Below are 16,489 nucleotides of genomic sequence, written 5' to 3'. Positions count from 1 at the left end.
GAAAGGACCAAAAATAGATTAAATGAAGTTAAATGAATTGAAGCCCAATAATATAATGATTTCTCTTAATTACTGAGCCAGACCTCTGACAATTAAATGTATATATACATTTAATTAATCACAGTGTGTCCCCAGATATCAGCGCTGCAACATGTTGGGAAAAACATTATACTGCACATCATAAAAAAATACAACTTTGTTTAACACAATGCTGGTATGAAAAACTAACAAATAATTTAATGATTTATTTAAAAATTATTATTACAATGAGTCAGTAAACAATATGCAATCCACAATTATCATTCATCATTTATGAGTAAATTATGCAGTAAAAATAATAAATATGAAGTAACCCATGGTTTTTTACCTAGAGTAAATCTGTTGCCTCATTAATATCATATCTTATATAGAGAAGATTTATAAATTAAATGTCAGAAATGTTACATCATCTTGCTTACTATTCACATACTGTAATATATTACATAAAAGTTAGCAGTAACGGTAACATCATCCGTTAAAACTAAGAAATCATAGTCATTTGTTCTGATTTTTTCCCATAATATGCTTCTTGGTATTTCTCTCTGGCTTTATCAATATTATATAACATTTAGGTGCAAAAATGCAAATTAATAAACCATATGCTGAGGACAAAATTGCAAATATCTCCACAGCTACATGAACTTTCCAGGAGAGCTGACATATGCTGGGATAAAGGTGATCCAGACAGCACAGAATATCAGCATGCTAAAGGTGATAAATTTGGCTTCATTGAAGTTATCAGGCAACTTTCTTGCAAGAAATGCCAGGATCAAACATATTATTGCAAGAAGCCCTATGTACCCCAGCACTGCATAGAAAGCAGCCTCAGAGCCAGTGTTGCACTCTAAAACGATCTTCTTATTACTGTATCTGAAAACCATGTCTGGGAAAGGTGGGTTTAACTTTAGCCACAACACACATATTACTATCTGAATTAAAGTGCATGAGCAAACTATGATCCGTTGCTGTGCAGGACCAAACTTTCCTGCAACTTTGCTGCCAGGAACCGTGGCTTTGAAAGCTGTAACGACAACAATAGTCTTTCCCAAGACACAGGAAATACAGAGTGCAAATGTCACTCCAAAAGCTATGTGGCGCAGCATGCAAGTCCAGACCGTGGGTCTGCCGATGAAAGTGAGGGGACAGAGAAAACACAAAAAAAGAGAAAACAACAAAAAACAGCTCAGCTCAGAGTTGCTGGCCTTTATCACAGGGGTGTCTCTGGAGTGGATAAAGATGGTCATTGTGGCCAGTGACAGAGTGGCTCCTAGCAGGGACACAACTGTGAGAGCTATTCCCATCGGTTCATAATATGTCAGGAACTCAATAGTTTTAGGAATGCACTTGTCTTTCCTGTCATTGGACCAGTATTCCTGTGGACAGGGTGTGCAATCTGCTGCGCCTGTTGAACATGAACTGAATGTATGAGTTCTGCATCTGGATCTCACATTTGCAGGAAAAGCTACCAAATGCAATTGAAAAGCATTATATTTAATAATGAATCTAGTTAAACTGACACTGATATTTTTAATATGGAGATGGTAAACATTAAATACATGCAATGACACTGGATTGCGCATGTTTGGTTTAGTATAGCACACATGCTGTGGATACATGTCTCTACCTGTTGAATTGGCTATAGTTCCGTCAGCACACGGGATGCAGTCAAAACAGCAGATGGGTTGTCCCTTAATTTGAGCTTTCCTGGTTCCTATTGGACAAACATTAGAGCACACTGATGTCGGAACCTGAGAAATAAAGAAAAACAAACAATACTAATTATAGTGCAGCCCAAAAAATGTCATACTGATCTAATGTTTCAACAAGACACATAGTTGATAAACAACAAGCTTGGTGCATGAAAAAATTCTCCTTGATTACCATTTTTCCAGTTCTCCACACTATCTCTTCCTCCTGGATGCTGAGCTCATAATCACCGTTAGCAGCAGAGGAAAAATGACCCAAAGTCACATGTTGCACCTGCCCATCTCTCAGCTGCCAGTTAATAACATCATAAGAAGCAGGAGGGTCGCCGTTCTCATCAAAGAACACATTATCCCCAAACTGATTCCTAAAATTCACTCTTTGTAGGTGATCAGTGACCTGAGAACAGCAAAGTGAAAAGCAAAACAGATTATCTGTTAGACATTTTTATGTTTTTGTTCACATTAACAAGATTATTTCTATACAGGTAAATAAAATGTTTATTTGTACTTATGTGTTGCTAACGATTACTTGCACTATTTCTCACCTTTTTGGGCTGAATTTCTGATATGTTCAAACATGGGCTCACTCTTTTTTCTCCAACTGGTTGGCAAAATACAAGTTGGTGAAGAGCATGTGCAATTGCATAAACTGCTTTATACACATTATAAGAAACTCTGAGCTGTGTGACATTGAAGAACACATCCTGGGAATTCATTAATGTCTCATTGCCTGTGCATATTTCATTTGTTGCCTCAGAACCTATGTGTTCCCCAGGTAAAGCAGGTCTACAGCCCACTATATTCTCCCAGAAATCCCTCACAAATGCTGCACGTGGATCAGTATAAGGGCTTATGCCTGTAAGGAATGGTTTTAGGTTTGGAATAGCCATTTTCTTCACCACAAATCCAAGGGCTCCTCCAAAAGCTTGGTAGATTTCTGAAGTGGAGGGTCGAGAAGCTGTTATCCAGGCCTCGCTGCCAATCCACTGAATTCCTGTAATGTTCTGTTTCACAACCTCTTTCATCAAAGGATAAAAGTCACCCTCAGGAACAAAAGCAAGAATGACTTTGACAGTTGACTGCTTAATCAGTTCCACAACATCCAGTATTTTATCCACAGAGTATGTCCGTAGAATTGTCCCAACAAATGCAACACAAACCCCAAGCTTTTTAACCTCTTCGGTAAAAGCCAGGATCCCATTCCGCCCATAGTCATTGTCTGAATGTATGGCTCCAATCCACTGCCAGCCAAAATGTTTGACCAGTGCAGCCAGAGCTTTTGCCTGGAAATAGTCGCTGGGGATTGTTCGAAAAAAAGTAGGATATTTAGCTCTGTTACTCAGACAGGCACATGTTGCAAAGTAACTTACCTGTAAAAAAATAAAAATAAAAAACACCAATAGAGGTCTTACAAAATGTCATAACAAGCACTTGAAAATCATCAATTATTACAGAACAATATTGAAATAAAACATCTAAATTATTTCTTACTATTGGCATTTGAAATGGTCCAAGCATTCCAGCCAAAGCTAAAGATTGAGATGATCCGGCTTCAGCTATGAGGGCAGATATTACTGGAGGACAAGGAGAAGTTGAGTCTGTCTCTTCTGGTCTACTAGACAGAGTTAGTGCAGCACGTAAAGTATTTGTGGGAGATGCACAAGAGTTAAGAATCCTATAGCCAAGCGATATGTTTGGCAGGAGAGCAGGATCTTTGTTGATTTCTTCAATTGCAAATATCATCACTTGGGTCCATCGAAAGGCTCGCAGGTCAAATCTAAAAAGGTTTTGCAATAGGTTGTAAAATAAAAGCGATGCTACATGTACATATGAGATTACAATTTTAAGATAATATTAGAGGAGACTGAATGAAGCATAAAAAACTCAGATCTGTTTAAACTTACCCTGTGCACTTCATTCCAGGTGGGTCCCTATCAAATGTAGAAGTGCTGCTTATATCTTTGTTCAAAACTGGGAAAATCCCCCCAATCATTATGTCTCCCTGCTTGAACAAACTTGGCATATCAAACCTGCTGAGCAGTTCACAGCCAGAAGCTGCGTTCAAGTAGAGAACAGACAAATATAAGAGCATGGATCTTTCCAGCTCATACATGTTTGCCCTGCATTTTTTAAGAGAGACAAGGATGCAGCACTTATAACAACTGTGTCGGATGCAGGAGAACGTGCTCCCTTCATAAAAGGGTGATTTATTTCCCGCAGGGCACAACAATCTTACATTGGTAAGGTTATTGCTACATTCAGTGCACACCCATAAAGTACTGTGTGTGTTATACAATATAGATTCAAAACATTTTTATTTTCTGAGGCCCCTAAAAACTGTACAATTTGGCCAACTCACATATGTGACACATCACATACTTGACAAAAGCTTAAAAAGCTACTGAGTTTCAATTGTTTGGAAAAGTACTTTGATCTATAAAATAAATCAACTTTGCTGCTCAGGAGAGAAATTTGAACCAAGATGCAAAAGGTGATAGAACAGCCACATTTTTGGAGGATGTTAAATAAAGCAAGGTCAAGAAAGCTTGTGGAGTACAGCACTGCAAGCAGGTAAATACTGCAGTAATAATAAATGACTTGGGATACTGAAAATGATGTTATTGTGTAAGTGGTTGTCAGTTATTTTCACCATAAACAAATTATATGTGTAAATTATTTGGAAAGATAGAGAACATTGGTAAAATCCTACTAAATGCTGCATAGGCCCACTGTTGAAATATGGTGACCATGGTGCAGACTGGTGCAGACTCTTGTGGGTATGTGATATGTATATGTCTGTACATGTTTCGTTTTTGTATATGAAATTGATTTTAAATAATTTTGTACCCATTAATGACAATAATGACATAATGGCACAATGACAACAATATTTGAAATCTGTTTCATAGGTGATTCACTAGCAAGGACCACAACATCAACAAGATGTGTTTGGATGATTTATTAAGGAAAACATTTGATATGCATAGTCCTTGTGGGGAATCTGCCGCAGCACCCGGGCAACAGCGGACCCCCAAAAACCTCCAATTACTATGTATGGACTGTATGAAGGCTGAAGTGGCGGCTCTGATCCTGAAGGAGTGTCTGGCAAAATAAATTGGAATCGCAAGTATTTTGCGTTGGTCTCGGAAGGATTATCAGAGATTGAACTTTGAAGTAAAATTAGGGATGGCTGACCGGATTGATCTATTTCAGTTTGTTTTGAGTAGTCAGGTTAATTTTTTTTTTAATGGTGCCAAATCACAACTAAGTTATCTCATGGCGTGTTTCATATAGAGCAGGTCAAGACCATACTCTTAATTTGTGGAGACCCAACATTTCCCCATGAGCAAGCACTTGGCGACGGCGGCGAGGAAAAACTCTTTAACAGAAAGAAACTTCGAACAGAACCGGGCTCTAGGTCGGCGTCCATCTGCCTTGACCGGTTGGGTTGAGAGAGAGGGAGACGGTGTCATCTGAGAATTAAGATAAGCCTGAAAAGCAGGCGTGGCAGCTTGGGTCAGAGTGAAGAGTTGAGGCAGTGAATTCGGAGCATATGAGCAAACCAAAGAATGCAAGTGAGAACATGAGTTCTAAATTACGAGCAATGTGAGGATTGCAATATCTGGAGCAGATGATGTGAATGCTGACTGACAGCAAGTCGGCAGTAAGAGGAAGGCAGCGCGGATTTTTAGCTCACTCTTGGTGATAAAGTTCTATGACAAGTGAAATTAAATGAGAATGGTTGGAGACCAGGCCTGGCTGTCAGTTAGGAGATTAGAGAAGAGTTGATGCCACTCGCATAAACATGGATGGTATGCGTTTTGATGGCAATCGCGGAAGGGGCGTAGGTAATGAAACTGTCACGGTGACGAGATCGAACGATGGGTAGGTTATGCTGTATTTGTTGTGAAGCAGTGACGCTGGGTAGATCTAATGAACAACTGGAGATGTTTTAAAGAATTTTTTGCAACTGTGTGATCTCGGTTGGCCACTTGGAGGAGAATCATCGTCTACCATGGAAACCTCCAAAAACTGGCAGAAAGAACAGCACTTATATAGAGTTAGTGTTGTCTGGGCATTTCTGCTGTGGTTGCTGGGAGTGGGCAGCAGGGGGGGCTGGCAACTCGGTGCCAGATGCCCTAACTAAAGCCAGCTGCTGAAGTTGCTGGAAGAAGGCGGTAGGGGGCGCTGGCATCCTGGTGACAGATGCCCTGACTCGAGTTGGCTACTGCGGTAACTGGAAGTGGGCGGCAGGGGGGTGCTGGCATCCCGGTGCCAGGTTTCCCTGATAAGGCTGGCTGTTGAGATTGTCACAGCTGGATGGTGGGGGGCACTGGCATCCCGGCGCCAGATGTCCTGACTAAAGCCGGCTTTTGAGGTTGCTGGAAGTGGGCGGCAGAGGGTGCTAACATCCCGACGCCAGATGCCCTGACTTGCGTTGGCTTTTGCGGTAACTGGAAGTGGGGGCAGGGGGGCGCTGGCATCCCGGTGCCAGGTTCCCCTGATAAGGCTGGCTGTTGAGATTGCTGCAGCTGGATGGCAGGGGGCGCTGACAGCTGCTGGTGTTGGTGTTGATAAACTCGCAACCTGTTGCTTGTAACGGCAGATGTTACTGAAATGACTTTAGATCTGTTTTATTAGTAATCGGCAACCAGGTGCGTATAATGATGGAAGTTACGAAATGATGTTAGATTAGTGCTATTATTAACTTGCAACATGGTACGTGTAATGGCAGACAATACTGAAGTGACATTAGAGTAGTTGTATTAGTAACTTGCAATCTGGTGCATGCAACGGCAGACGTTACCGAAGTGATGCTTGAGTTAGTATTAGTAACTTGCAACCTGGTGCACGTAACAATAGATGTTACTGAAATGATGTAAGAGTAGTTATAATAGTATTTGGCAACCTGGTGCACATAACAGCAGACAATACTGATGTGACCTTAGATTAGTTGTATTAGGAACTTGCAACCTGGTATATGTAACGGCAGACGTTACTGAAGTGACTTTAGATTAGTTGTATTAGTAGCCTGCAAACCTGGTGCACGTAACAGCAGACATTACTGAAGTAACGTTAGATTAGTTGTATTAGTAGCTTGCAAACCGGTGCATGTAACAGCAGACAATACTGAAGTAACGTTAAATTAGTTGTATTAGGAACTTGCAACCTGGTGCACGTAATGGCAGACGTTACTGAAGTGACATTAGATAAGTTGTATTAGTAGCTTGCAAACCGGTGCAGCAGATCAGAACAGCAGATGATACTGAAGTGACATTAGATTAGTTGTATTAGTAACCACAGACGTTATCAAAGTGACATTTGACTTAGTATTAGTAACTTGCAACCCAGTGCACATAACGATAGATGTTACTGATATGATGTTAGTGTAGTTATAATAGTATTTGGCAACCAAAAGACAAAATTCATCACCTCCTGCCCTCAACAGGCACTGATTTATCCCAAACACAGGAACCTTAGAAAAAGCTGTAAAACCTGAGATATGTTTGGACTGTTTTTCTCCAGTCAACTTTCCTGAACCTCAATGATTTGTTCAGCTAAACCATCAACCTGTCTCTTAGACCCTATCCCAACTAGGTTGCTTAAGGAAGCCTTACCCTTAGTTAGTGCCTCTTTACTAGATATGATCAATCTGTCTTTAGTAACACGCTATGTACCACAGTCTTTTAAAGTAGCTGTAATTAAACCTCTTCTTAGGAAGCCTTCTCTTGATTCAGGCATTTTAGCCAACTATAGACATATATCTAATCTTCCCTTTCTCTCTAAGATCCTTGAGAAAGCAGTCTCTAATCAGTTATGTGACTTTCTACATAACAATAGTTTATTTGAGGATTTTCAGTCAGGATTTAGAGCGCATCATAGCACAGAGACAGCACTGGTGAAAGTCACAAATGAGCTCCTAACTGCATCGGACAAAGGATTTCTCTCCATACTTGTCTTGTTAGATCTTAGTGTGACGTTCGACACAATTGATCATCACATCTTATTACAGAGACTGGAATATTTAATTGGCATTAAAGGAACTGCATTAAGTTGGTTTAAGTCTTATTTATCAGACCGATATCAGTTTGTACATGTTGACCATGAATCCTCCATGAAGGGAAAAGTTAGACACAGAGTTCCACAAGGTTCTGTGCTTGGACCAATACTATTCACCTTGTATATGCTCCCTTTAGGTAATATTATCAGGAAACACTCTATGAATTTTCATTGTTATGCAGATGATAACCCAATTATATTTATCAATGAAGCCTGATGAAACCAATCAGTTAAACAAACTCCAAGCATGCCTTAAGGACATAAAGACCTGGATGACCTGCAATTTTCTACAACTAAACTCAGATAAAACTGCGGTTATTGTACTTGGCCCTAAACACTTTAGAAACACATTATCTAATGATATAACTCTGGATGGCATTACCCTGGCCTCAAGCACCACCGTAAGGAGTCTTGGAGTTATCTTTGATCAGGCTATGTCCTTTAACTCCCACACAAATCAAATTTCAAGGACTAATATTGCAAAAATCAGGCACATCCTGTCCTAAAAAGATGCAGAAAAACTAGTCCACGCATTTGTTACTTCTAGGCTAGATTATTATCAGGTTAGGTGGTATTTATAGCAATGCCAGAAGTGGCGTAGTTGAGGTGTGGTCCTGCTCCTTAAACTTCACTGAATAGCTTCAATAAGGGGTCTGAAAGTGGGCACTGTGTGAGTTGTGAATTTTAGGCTAGTTGGTTGATTAGAGTGTGAGGTCTTTTCAGAAACAGATGATGTGACAGGTGGTCTTTGCATCATAGTATCCCCCGGAGGGAAATTTGGTTATCCCAGTATGAAAACCATCTGGGTAGAGTGCTAATGCCAGCGTAACACTTTATAATAAGGATAATGACTTATCATTAATGAAAACATAAATTAAGTCTCTGTATGACTCTGCATGCATGACTAACAAATATTTGAAGCCATGCATAAAATATAATGAATTTAGATGGAGCTATGCTAAAATGACTGATACAGTACTTGACCTTTATTAATCACTGTTAGACTGATAACTAACATATGCACCTTTAATTAATACATGAACTCTAAACCAGATGTCAGTGGGCAAAATATACATCTGACTAGCATACCTGAATGGTCAGCAGTAACATTTAGCTTACTTTTCAACACAGGATCACTGTATCTGGTTCATAATTTTTTCAAGCAGTAGTATATTTAACACGCTGACACCTGCTGGGCAACACTTGGTCCTACATGATTAAATGATTAAATGAGTAATGAGTAAATGATTAAAACTGACACCATGTGACACTGTGCTTCAAAATATAAATCACACTTGTTATATTTAATACTGTATTTAAATAATATAAAAATAGTAAAATATTTTATGCAAACTTGATGTGTACATGCCCACAAATGTGTGGTGATAAATATCTTCTGTGAGTGGCTGTGGCCTAGTTACAACTGTTAATTAAGGTCTTCCAATACAGTATGTGACTGTGAGTTCAATATGATTATATAATAGTCAACATCTGGCTTTAACCTTCCGTTTTTTCTTGCCGTTTACACAGTTATATATGAATTATATTATTTATATATTATTTCTGATACTGATATTAAATATCTAGATTATCCAAAGAAACCATGTTCATTTTATTTATATTTCAAATGCAGTACCTTGTAAAAATTGTGTTTGTCCACTTATATACCTATATGATGAGACAAATGTATTGTATGTCACTGGCAATGCAAGATTTACAAAGTTCCAATGTAAATAAAGATTGTCATTTAATTGTGAAAGGACCAAAAATAGATGAAATGAAGTTAAATGAATTGAAGCCCAATAATATAATGATTTCTCTTAATCACTGAGCCAGACCTCTGACAATTAAATGTATATATACATTTAATTAATCACAGTGTGTCCCCAGATATCAGCACTGCAACATGTTGGGAAAAACATTATACTGCACGTCATAAAAAAACACAACTTTGTTTAACACAGTGCTGGTATGAAAAAATGACCATTTAATGATTTGTTAAAATATTACTATTACAATGAGTCAGTAAACAATATGCAATCCACAATTATCATTCATCATTTATGAGTAAATTATGCAGTAAAAAATAATAAATATGAAGTAACCCATGGTTTTTTACCTAGAGTAAATCTGTTGCCTCATTAATATTACATTTTATATAGAGAAGATTTATAAATTAAATGTCAGAAATGTTACATCATCTTGCTTACTATTCACATACTGTAATATATTACATAAAAGTTAGCAGTAACGGTAACATCATCCGTTAAAACTAAGAAATCATAGTCATTTGTTCTGATTTTTTCCCATAATATGCTTCTTGGTATTTCTCTCTGGCTTTATCAATATTATGTAACATTTAGGTGCAAAAATGCAAATTAATAAACCATATGCTGAGGACAAAATTGCAAATATCTCCACAGCGACAGTGAACTTTCCAGGAGAGCTGACATATGCTGGGATAAAGGTGATCCAGACAGCACAGAATATCAGCATGCTAAAGGTGATAAATTTGGCTTCATTAAAGTTATCAGGCAACTTTCTTGCTAGAAATGCCAGGACCAAACATATTATTGCAAGAAGCCCTATGTACCCCAGCACTGCATAGAAAGCAGCCTCAGAGCCAGTGTTGCACTCTAAAACAATCTTCTTATTGCTGTATCTGAAAACCATGTCTGGGAAAGGTGGATTTAACTTTAGCCACAACACACATATTACTATCTGAATTAAAGTGCATGAGCAAACTATGATCCGTTGCTGTGCAGGACCAAACTTTCCTGCAACTTTGCTGCCAGGAAACGTGGCTTTGAAAGCTGTAACCACAACAATAGTCTTTCCCAAGACACAGGAAATACAGAGTGCAAATGTCACTCCAAAAGCTGTGTGGCGCAGCATGCAAGTCCAGACCGTGGGTCTGCCGATGAAAGTGAGGGGACAGAGAAAACACAAAGAAAGAGAAAACAGCAAAAAACAGCTCAGCTCAGAGTTGCTGGCCTTTATCACAGGGGTGTCTCTGGAGTGGATAAAGATGGTCATTGTGGCCAGCGACAGAGTGACTCCTAGCAGGGACACAACTGTGAGAGCTCTTCCCATCGGTTCATAATATGTCAGGAACTCAATAGTTTTAGGAATGCACTTGTCTTTCCTGTCATTAGACCAGTATTCCTGTGGACAGGGTGTGCAGTCTGCTGCACCTGTTGAACATGAACTGAAAGTATGAGTTCTGCATCTGGATCTCACATTTGCAGGAAATAATACTTTTATAAGCAATACATTTAACAATAAATCTAGTTAAACTGACACTAATATTTTAAATATGGATATGCAATCATTAAAGCCACTGGAAACCCAAATCCACAATAGCCTTCTAACTATGGAATTTATTGTCTCATTTACATGATAGTAAGCATCTAAAAAGTATTAGAAATTAGCTTCAATCCAAATTTGTTACATTGTCATTTAAGTTTTTGTTAACTTTCCTTATATTGGGTTTGAATTGGGCATGGTTATGCTCGGACATTTATTATGATAATTACGCAATTAATTCCGCGAACCAATCATAAATGACGTGACGTGCTGTGGTAAGCGTATTGCCTCATTTCTGGTTGCCGGAGTTTCTGTGTTATTAGTATTGTTTCTGCATCTCAACCCAGTTAATTTTACTATATTCTTCATTACTGTGGCAAATTACCCGCTGTACATTTATATGTACACTAGTTTTGCTCAAGCACTCTTAGCTCTCTACTTTTTGTGACATTCTTGATAATCACACATCAACTCTCTGGCAGCGCTGTCAGCAGCCGGCAGGAGAGACGCTCCGCAATGCAATTGGATTTTATAACTGAACAAATACCAGGACGCAAGCTTTTTATGTCTCTGACATTTTCACATCACAAATGATGAGCAGCATTAAAACACGAGTGTTGCAGGTAAAACGTGACTTGTAGCTGTTATATCAGTTTAGTGTAGGGTGGCTGCTCTGCAGGTGTGCTTAATTTGACTGTAACTGCGGTAAATGCACCTCCTGAATTTGCACCCAAAAGGCAGAAAAAAGGCGCATAGAGGCATGAGGGAAAGCCCACAGTTAAAGCACCCCAAATAAATATTACTCTGACAAAACATTCAACGCGGAGTGAAAAACGAGCAGGGGGAGTTAACACATAAGTAATTAGAAAAATGAAAATTAAAATACGTTCTCTTTTAAATCAAACATCCCAAGATATGAGTGAAATGTATTGTTCTTGCAACTGCATTTATAATCTTTTTTTTTTTTTGACTCAAATATAGCTTAACCATGTCATGTGATATAATACTTCAGTGCGGGTTACCAGCAAATATTACTGGACAACTACAGAAAATTGCAGATGATATTCAGGAATTCACATTATAGATACTACCACTGACTATCCCTGTAACAAATAGGCCACAATTTCACACACTGACCATACACGATCCAGCCATATACTAGGTTTTGACCCAGTCTTGTTTGAACAAAGTTTTCTTATAGTTATGAATGTTAATTTTCACTCAGATTTTTGTGGATGCTTAATGAGTCATAAATATATGACTTTGATGTCATATATGTATTTTTTACTATTTCAAGCCAAATTTCCAGAGGCTTTAAATACATGTGATGACACTGTATTGTGCATGTTTGGTTTACTAAGGCACACATGCTGTGAATACATGTCTCTACCTGTTGAATTGGCTATAGTTCCGTCAGCACACGGGATGCAGTCAAAACAGCAGGTGGGTCTTCCCTTAATTTCAGCTTTCCTGGTTCCCATTGGACAAACATTAGAGCACACTGATGTCGGAACCTGAAAAACAAAACAAAGAACAAAAAAAGCTTATACAGTGTAATTATAGTGCAGCTCAAAAAATGTCATACTGATCTAATGTTTCAAAGAGACACATAGTTGATAAACGACAAGCTTGGTGCATGGAAGAAGTCTCCTTGATTACCATTTTTCCAGTTCTCCACACTATCTCTTCCTCCTGGATGCTGAGCTCATAATCACCGTTAGCAGCAGAGGAAAAATGACCCAAAGTCACATGTTGCACCTGCCCATCTCTCAGCTGCCAGTTAATAACATCATAAGAAGCAGGAGGGTCGCCGTTTTCATCAAAGAACACCTTATCCCCAAACTGATCCCTAAAATTCACTCTTTGTAGGTGATCAGTGACCTGAGAACAGCAAAACAACAGATTAATTGTTAGACATTTTTATGTTTTTGCTCATTGTTAACAAGATTATTTCTATACAGGTAAATAAAATGTTTATTTGTACTTATGTGTTGCTAACGATTACTTGCACTATTTCTCACCTTTTTGGGCTGAATTTCTGATATGTTCAAACATGGCCTCACTGTTTTTTCTCCAACTGGTTGGCAAAATACAAGTTGGTGAAGAGCATGTGCAATTGCATAAACTGCTTTATACACATTATAAGAAACTCTGAGCTGTGTGACATTGAAGAACACATCTTGGGAATTCATTAATGTCTCATTGCCTGTGCATATTTCATTTGCCTCAGTACCTGTGTGCTCCCCTGACAAAGCAGGTCTACAGCCCACTATAATCTCCCAGAAATCCCTCACAAATGCTGCATGTGGATCAGTATAAGGGCTTATGCCAGTAAGGAATGGTTTTAGGTTTGGAATAGCCATCTCCTTCACCACAAATCCAAGGGCTCCTCCAAAAGCTTGGTATATTTCTGGAGTGGAGGCTTGAGGAGCTGTTATCCAGGCCTCACTGCCAATCCACTGAATTCCTGTAATGTTCTGTTTCACAACCTCTTTCATCAAAAGATAAAAGTCACTCTCAGGAACAAAAGCAAGAATGACTTTGACAGTTGACTGCTTAATCAGTTCCACAACATTCAGAATTTTATCCATAGTGTATGTCCGTCCAATTGTCCCAACAAATGCAACACAAACCCCAAGCTTTTTAACCTCTTCGGTAAAAGCCAGGATCCCATTCCGCCCGTAGTCATTGTCTGACTGTATGGCTCCAATCCACTGCCACTCAAAACGTTTGACCAGTGCAGCCAGAGCTTTTGCCTGGAAATAGTCGCTGGGGATTGTTCGAAAAAAAGTAGGATATTTAGCTCTGTTACTCAGACAGGCACATGTTGAGAAGTAACTTACCTGAAAGAAAAAACACCAATAGAAGTCTTATGAAATGTCACAACAAGCATTTGAAAATCATCAATTATCACAGAACAATAATGAAATAAAACATCTTATTTAATCTCTTACAACTGGCATTTGAAATGGTCCAAGGGTTCCAGCCAAAGCTAAAGATTGAGATGATCCGGCCTCAGCTATGAGGGCAGATATTACTGGAGGACAAGGGGAACTTGACTCTGTCTCTTCTGGTCTACTAGACAGAGTTAGTGCAGCACGTAAAGTATTTGTGGGAGATGAACAAGAGTTAAGAATCCTATAGCCAAGCGATATGTTTGGCAGGAGAGCAGGATCTTTGTTGATTTCTTCAATTGCAAATATCATCACTTGGGTCCATCGAAATGCTCGAAGGTCAAATCTAAAAAGGTTTTAAAATACATTGTAAAATAACAGAGATATACCTGTACATATGAGGTAAGGTTTATAAGATAATATTAGAGTAGGCTGTGTGAAGCATGAAAAAGTCAGATCTGTTTAAACTTACCCTGCGCACTTCACTCCAGGTGGGTCCCTCTCAAATGTAGAAGTGCTGCTTATGTCTTTGTTGAAAACTGGGAAAATACCACCAATCATTATGTCTCCCTGCTTGAACAAACTTGGCATATCAAATCTGCCAAGCAGTTCACAGCCAGAAGCTGTGTTCAAGTAGAGAACAGACAAATATATAAGCATGGGTCTCTCCAACTCATACATGTTTGCTCTGCATTTTTTAAGAGAGACAAGGACACAGCTCTTATAAGAACTGTGTCGGATGCAAGTGGATGTGCTCCTTTCATAAAAGGTTGATTTATTTCCCACAGGGCACACACATACAGTACACTAGCATGCATGTACACACACATTATAAAATCAAAACTGAATTTTTGTCTACAAAATGTAAAATTTTGCCAACCCACTGACACTTGACAAATGCCAAAAAAGCTACTGGGCCAAAATTGTTTAGGAAGGTGCATTGATCTCTAAAGTAAATAAAATTTGTAGCAAAGGAGAGGAAATTTAACCAAGATGCAAAAGGTGAAAAAAAGAGGATGTTAAGTAAAGTAGGCCCAAGAAAGCTTTGTGGAGCACAGCAGCTCAAGAGGTAAATACTGCATGAGTAATAATTAAAGCACAGGTTCCGTTTTTTTTTCCTTCAATTTTTCAATGCTGATGTGCCAATATGTACGTGGGAATGGGTCTTGGTTGCTGTAACAATTTCTACTCTCCATACTGACCCTGAAGCTATTCTATCGGACCGTGACTACACTGTTAGAAATAGTGGCCAAAATCCACACCCCTTACTCTCTGCAAATATGCATTCCAAGTTCAGCTGATGCTAATATGATGTTTCAGCAGCTTCAGTCAGCTAAATTGACAAAGTTACAGTCTGTTCAGTATGAAACTCCCTCTTTTTCCTTGGTGATGTGTGGTGGAGGGTACATACTGGTAGTTGCACATAAGTCTGTTGACATTATCAGGCTTTTATTACTCAGGATGTGTGCATAGAAAACTTTGGAATGACTTTTTGTCTTTGCATATTTGATATTTGGAGTGTTTTTGCAGACTGTGTTTTTACCACATATTTTGGTAACAACCCACTGCATCTCTACTTGCTCCTGCCTCTGCGCCTGACATGGAATATGGCTCTCGTCTTTGTTTCTATGGTGTGTTGTGAAAATGGGTAATATGCATTCCAGAGATATATCCTTTGAGAGATTGTAAGCTACTAGCTGTCAAAATAGACACCATTTGCAAAGCTCAGTAGAAGCGAGGCTGCAAGAAAATGTCACCAGTTGAACTGACAGCAGTTGACGAGGCAGTAAGTGTAAATGAATACGTAGTATGTGGATCACTCTGTAACGTCAGTAAAAGGCTGGCTTCAGCAACAAATCTATATGTGACCACTAGAATGTATCCCTCTGCCGCAGCTTGGCAAGGAATGTTCCGGAGAAACAAAACAGGGGAATTTCTTTCTAAATAGGATGTTACTTTGGAATAAACCTATTTGATTTAGCTAACTGAGACTACTGGTGCATCATTTAAGCATCAGCTAATGCATATTTGCAGACAATGAGGGCTGTGGATTTTGGCCTCTACTTCTTATAACATAGTTGCATTCCAGGAGAATAGCTTCAGGGAACTGTTACAGTGTCCAAGATCCATTTCCACATACATGGCACATCAGTATTGTATTAAGACAGACTTGAAAAAGCCCAAACCTATCCTTTAAGGGGACCTATTATGCTCCTTTCCAGCTCTATATTTTTATTTTGGGACTCCACTAGAGTAGCTTCTATGATTCATCGTTCAAAAAGCTCCATATTTATCTTACTAGTGCAGTGCCCATTCAAAACGTGCTGATTAATTATTGCTCGAGAACCGCATATGCATATATATATATATATATACATAACTGTGATGGAAACAGAGAGGGATGGAACGGAGAGGAAGGAAAAGGAGGGCAATGCCAGTGACTCTGGCACTCTCAGCTCTGGTGTTAAATGCAGCAAAGTTGTA

At 38.9% G+C, this 16,489-nt stretch overlaps 1 protein-coding gene and 1 pseudogene across 1 annotated transcript; both read right to left on the bottom strand.

The window, feature by feature from the left end:
• Positions 1–534: 534 nt before the first annotated feature.
• On the bottom strand, positions 535–3,678 carry LOC121898693 (annotated as a pseudogene).
• Positions 3,679–10,091: 6,413 nt separating this feature from the next.
• LOC121898696 (extracellular calcium-sensing receptor-like) lies at positions 10,092–14,581 on the bottom strand. The gene is made up of 6 exons (XM_042414041.1): positions 14,478–14,581; positions 14,066–14,351; positions 13,133–13,954; positions 12,771–12,992; positions 12,502–12,625; positions 10,092–10,999 (listed from the first exon to the last, which is right to left on the bottom strand). Exons 1-6 carry the CDS (start codon positions 14,564–14,566, stop codon positions 10,092–10,094), a joined length of 2,451 nt encoding a protein of 816 aa, XP_042269975.1. The 5' UTR covers positions 14,567–14,581.
• Positions 14,582–16,489: the final 1,908 nt, after the last annotated feature.

The sequence above is a fragment of the Thunnus maccoyii genome, chromosome 6 (genome assembly GCF_910596095.1).
Source record: "Thunnus maccoyii chromosome 6, fThuMac1.1, whole genome shotgun sequence".
In the NCBI taxonomy this organism is placed as follows: Eukaryota; Metazoa; Chordata; class Actinopteri; order Scombriformes; family Scombridae; genus Thunnus; species Thunnus maccoyii.
This window is presented reverse-complemented; position numbering and strand designations above follow the sequence as displayed.

Bases quoted from the DNA above. Each gene is read 5' to 3' on its own strand.
- LOC121898696 (XM_042414041.1), bottom strand. From the start codon at position 14,566: ATGATTGGTGGTATTTTCCCAGTTTTCAACAAAGACATAAGCAGCACT. The intron at 13,955-14,065 runs GTAAGAGATTAA...TTTTTCTTTCAG, and splicing joins GACCATTTCAAATGCCAGTT to GTAAGTTACTTCTCAACATG. The intron at 12,993-13,132 runs GTGAGAAATAGT...TGCTGTTCTCAG, and splicing joins CAGAAATTCAGCCCAAAAAG to GTCACTGATCACCTACAAAG.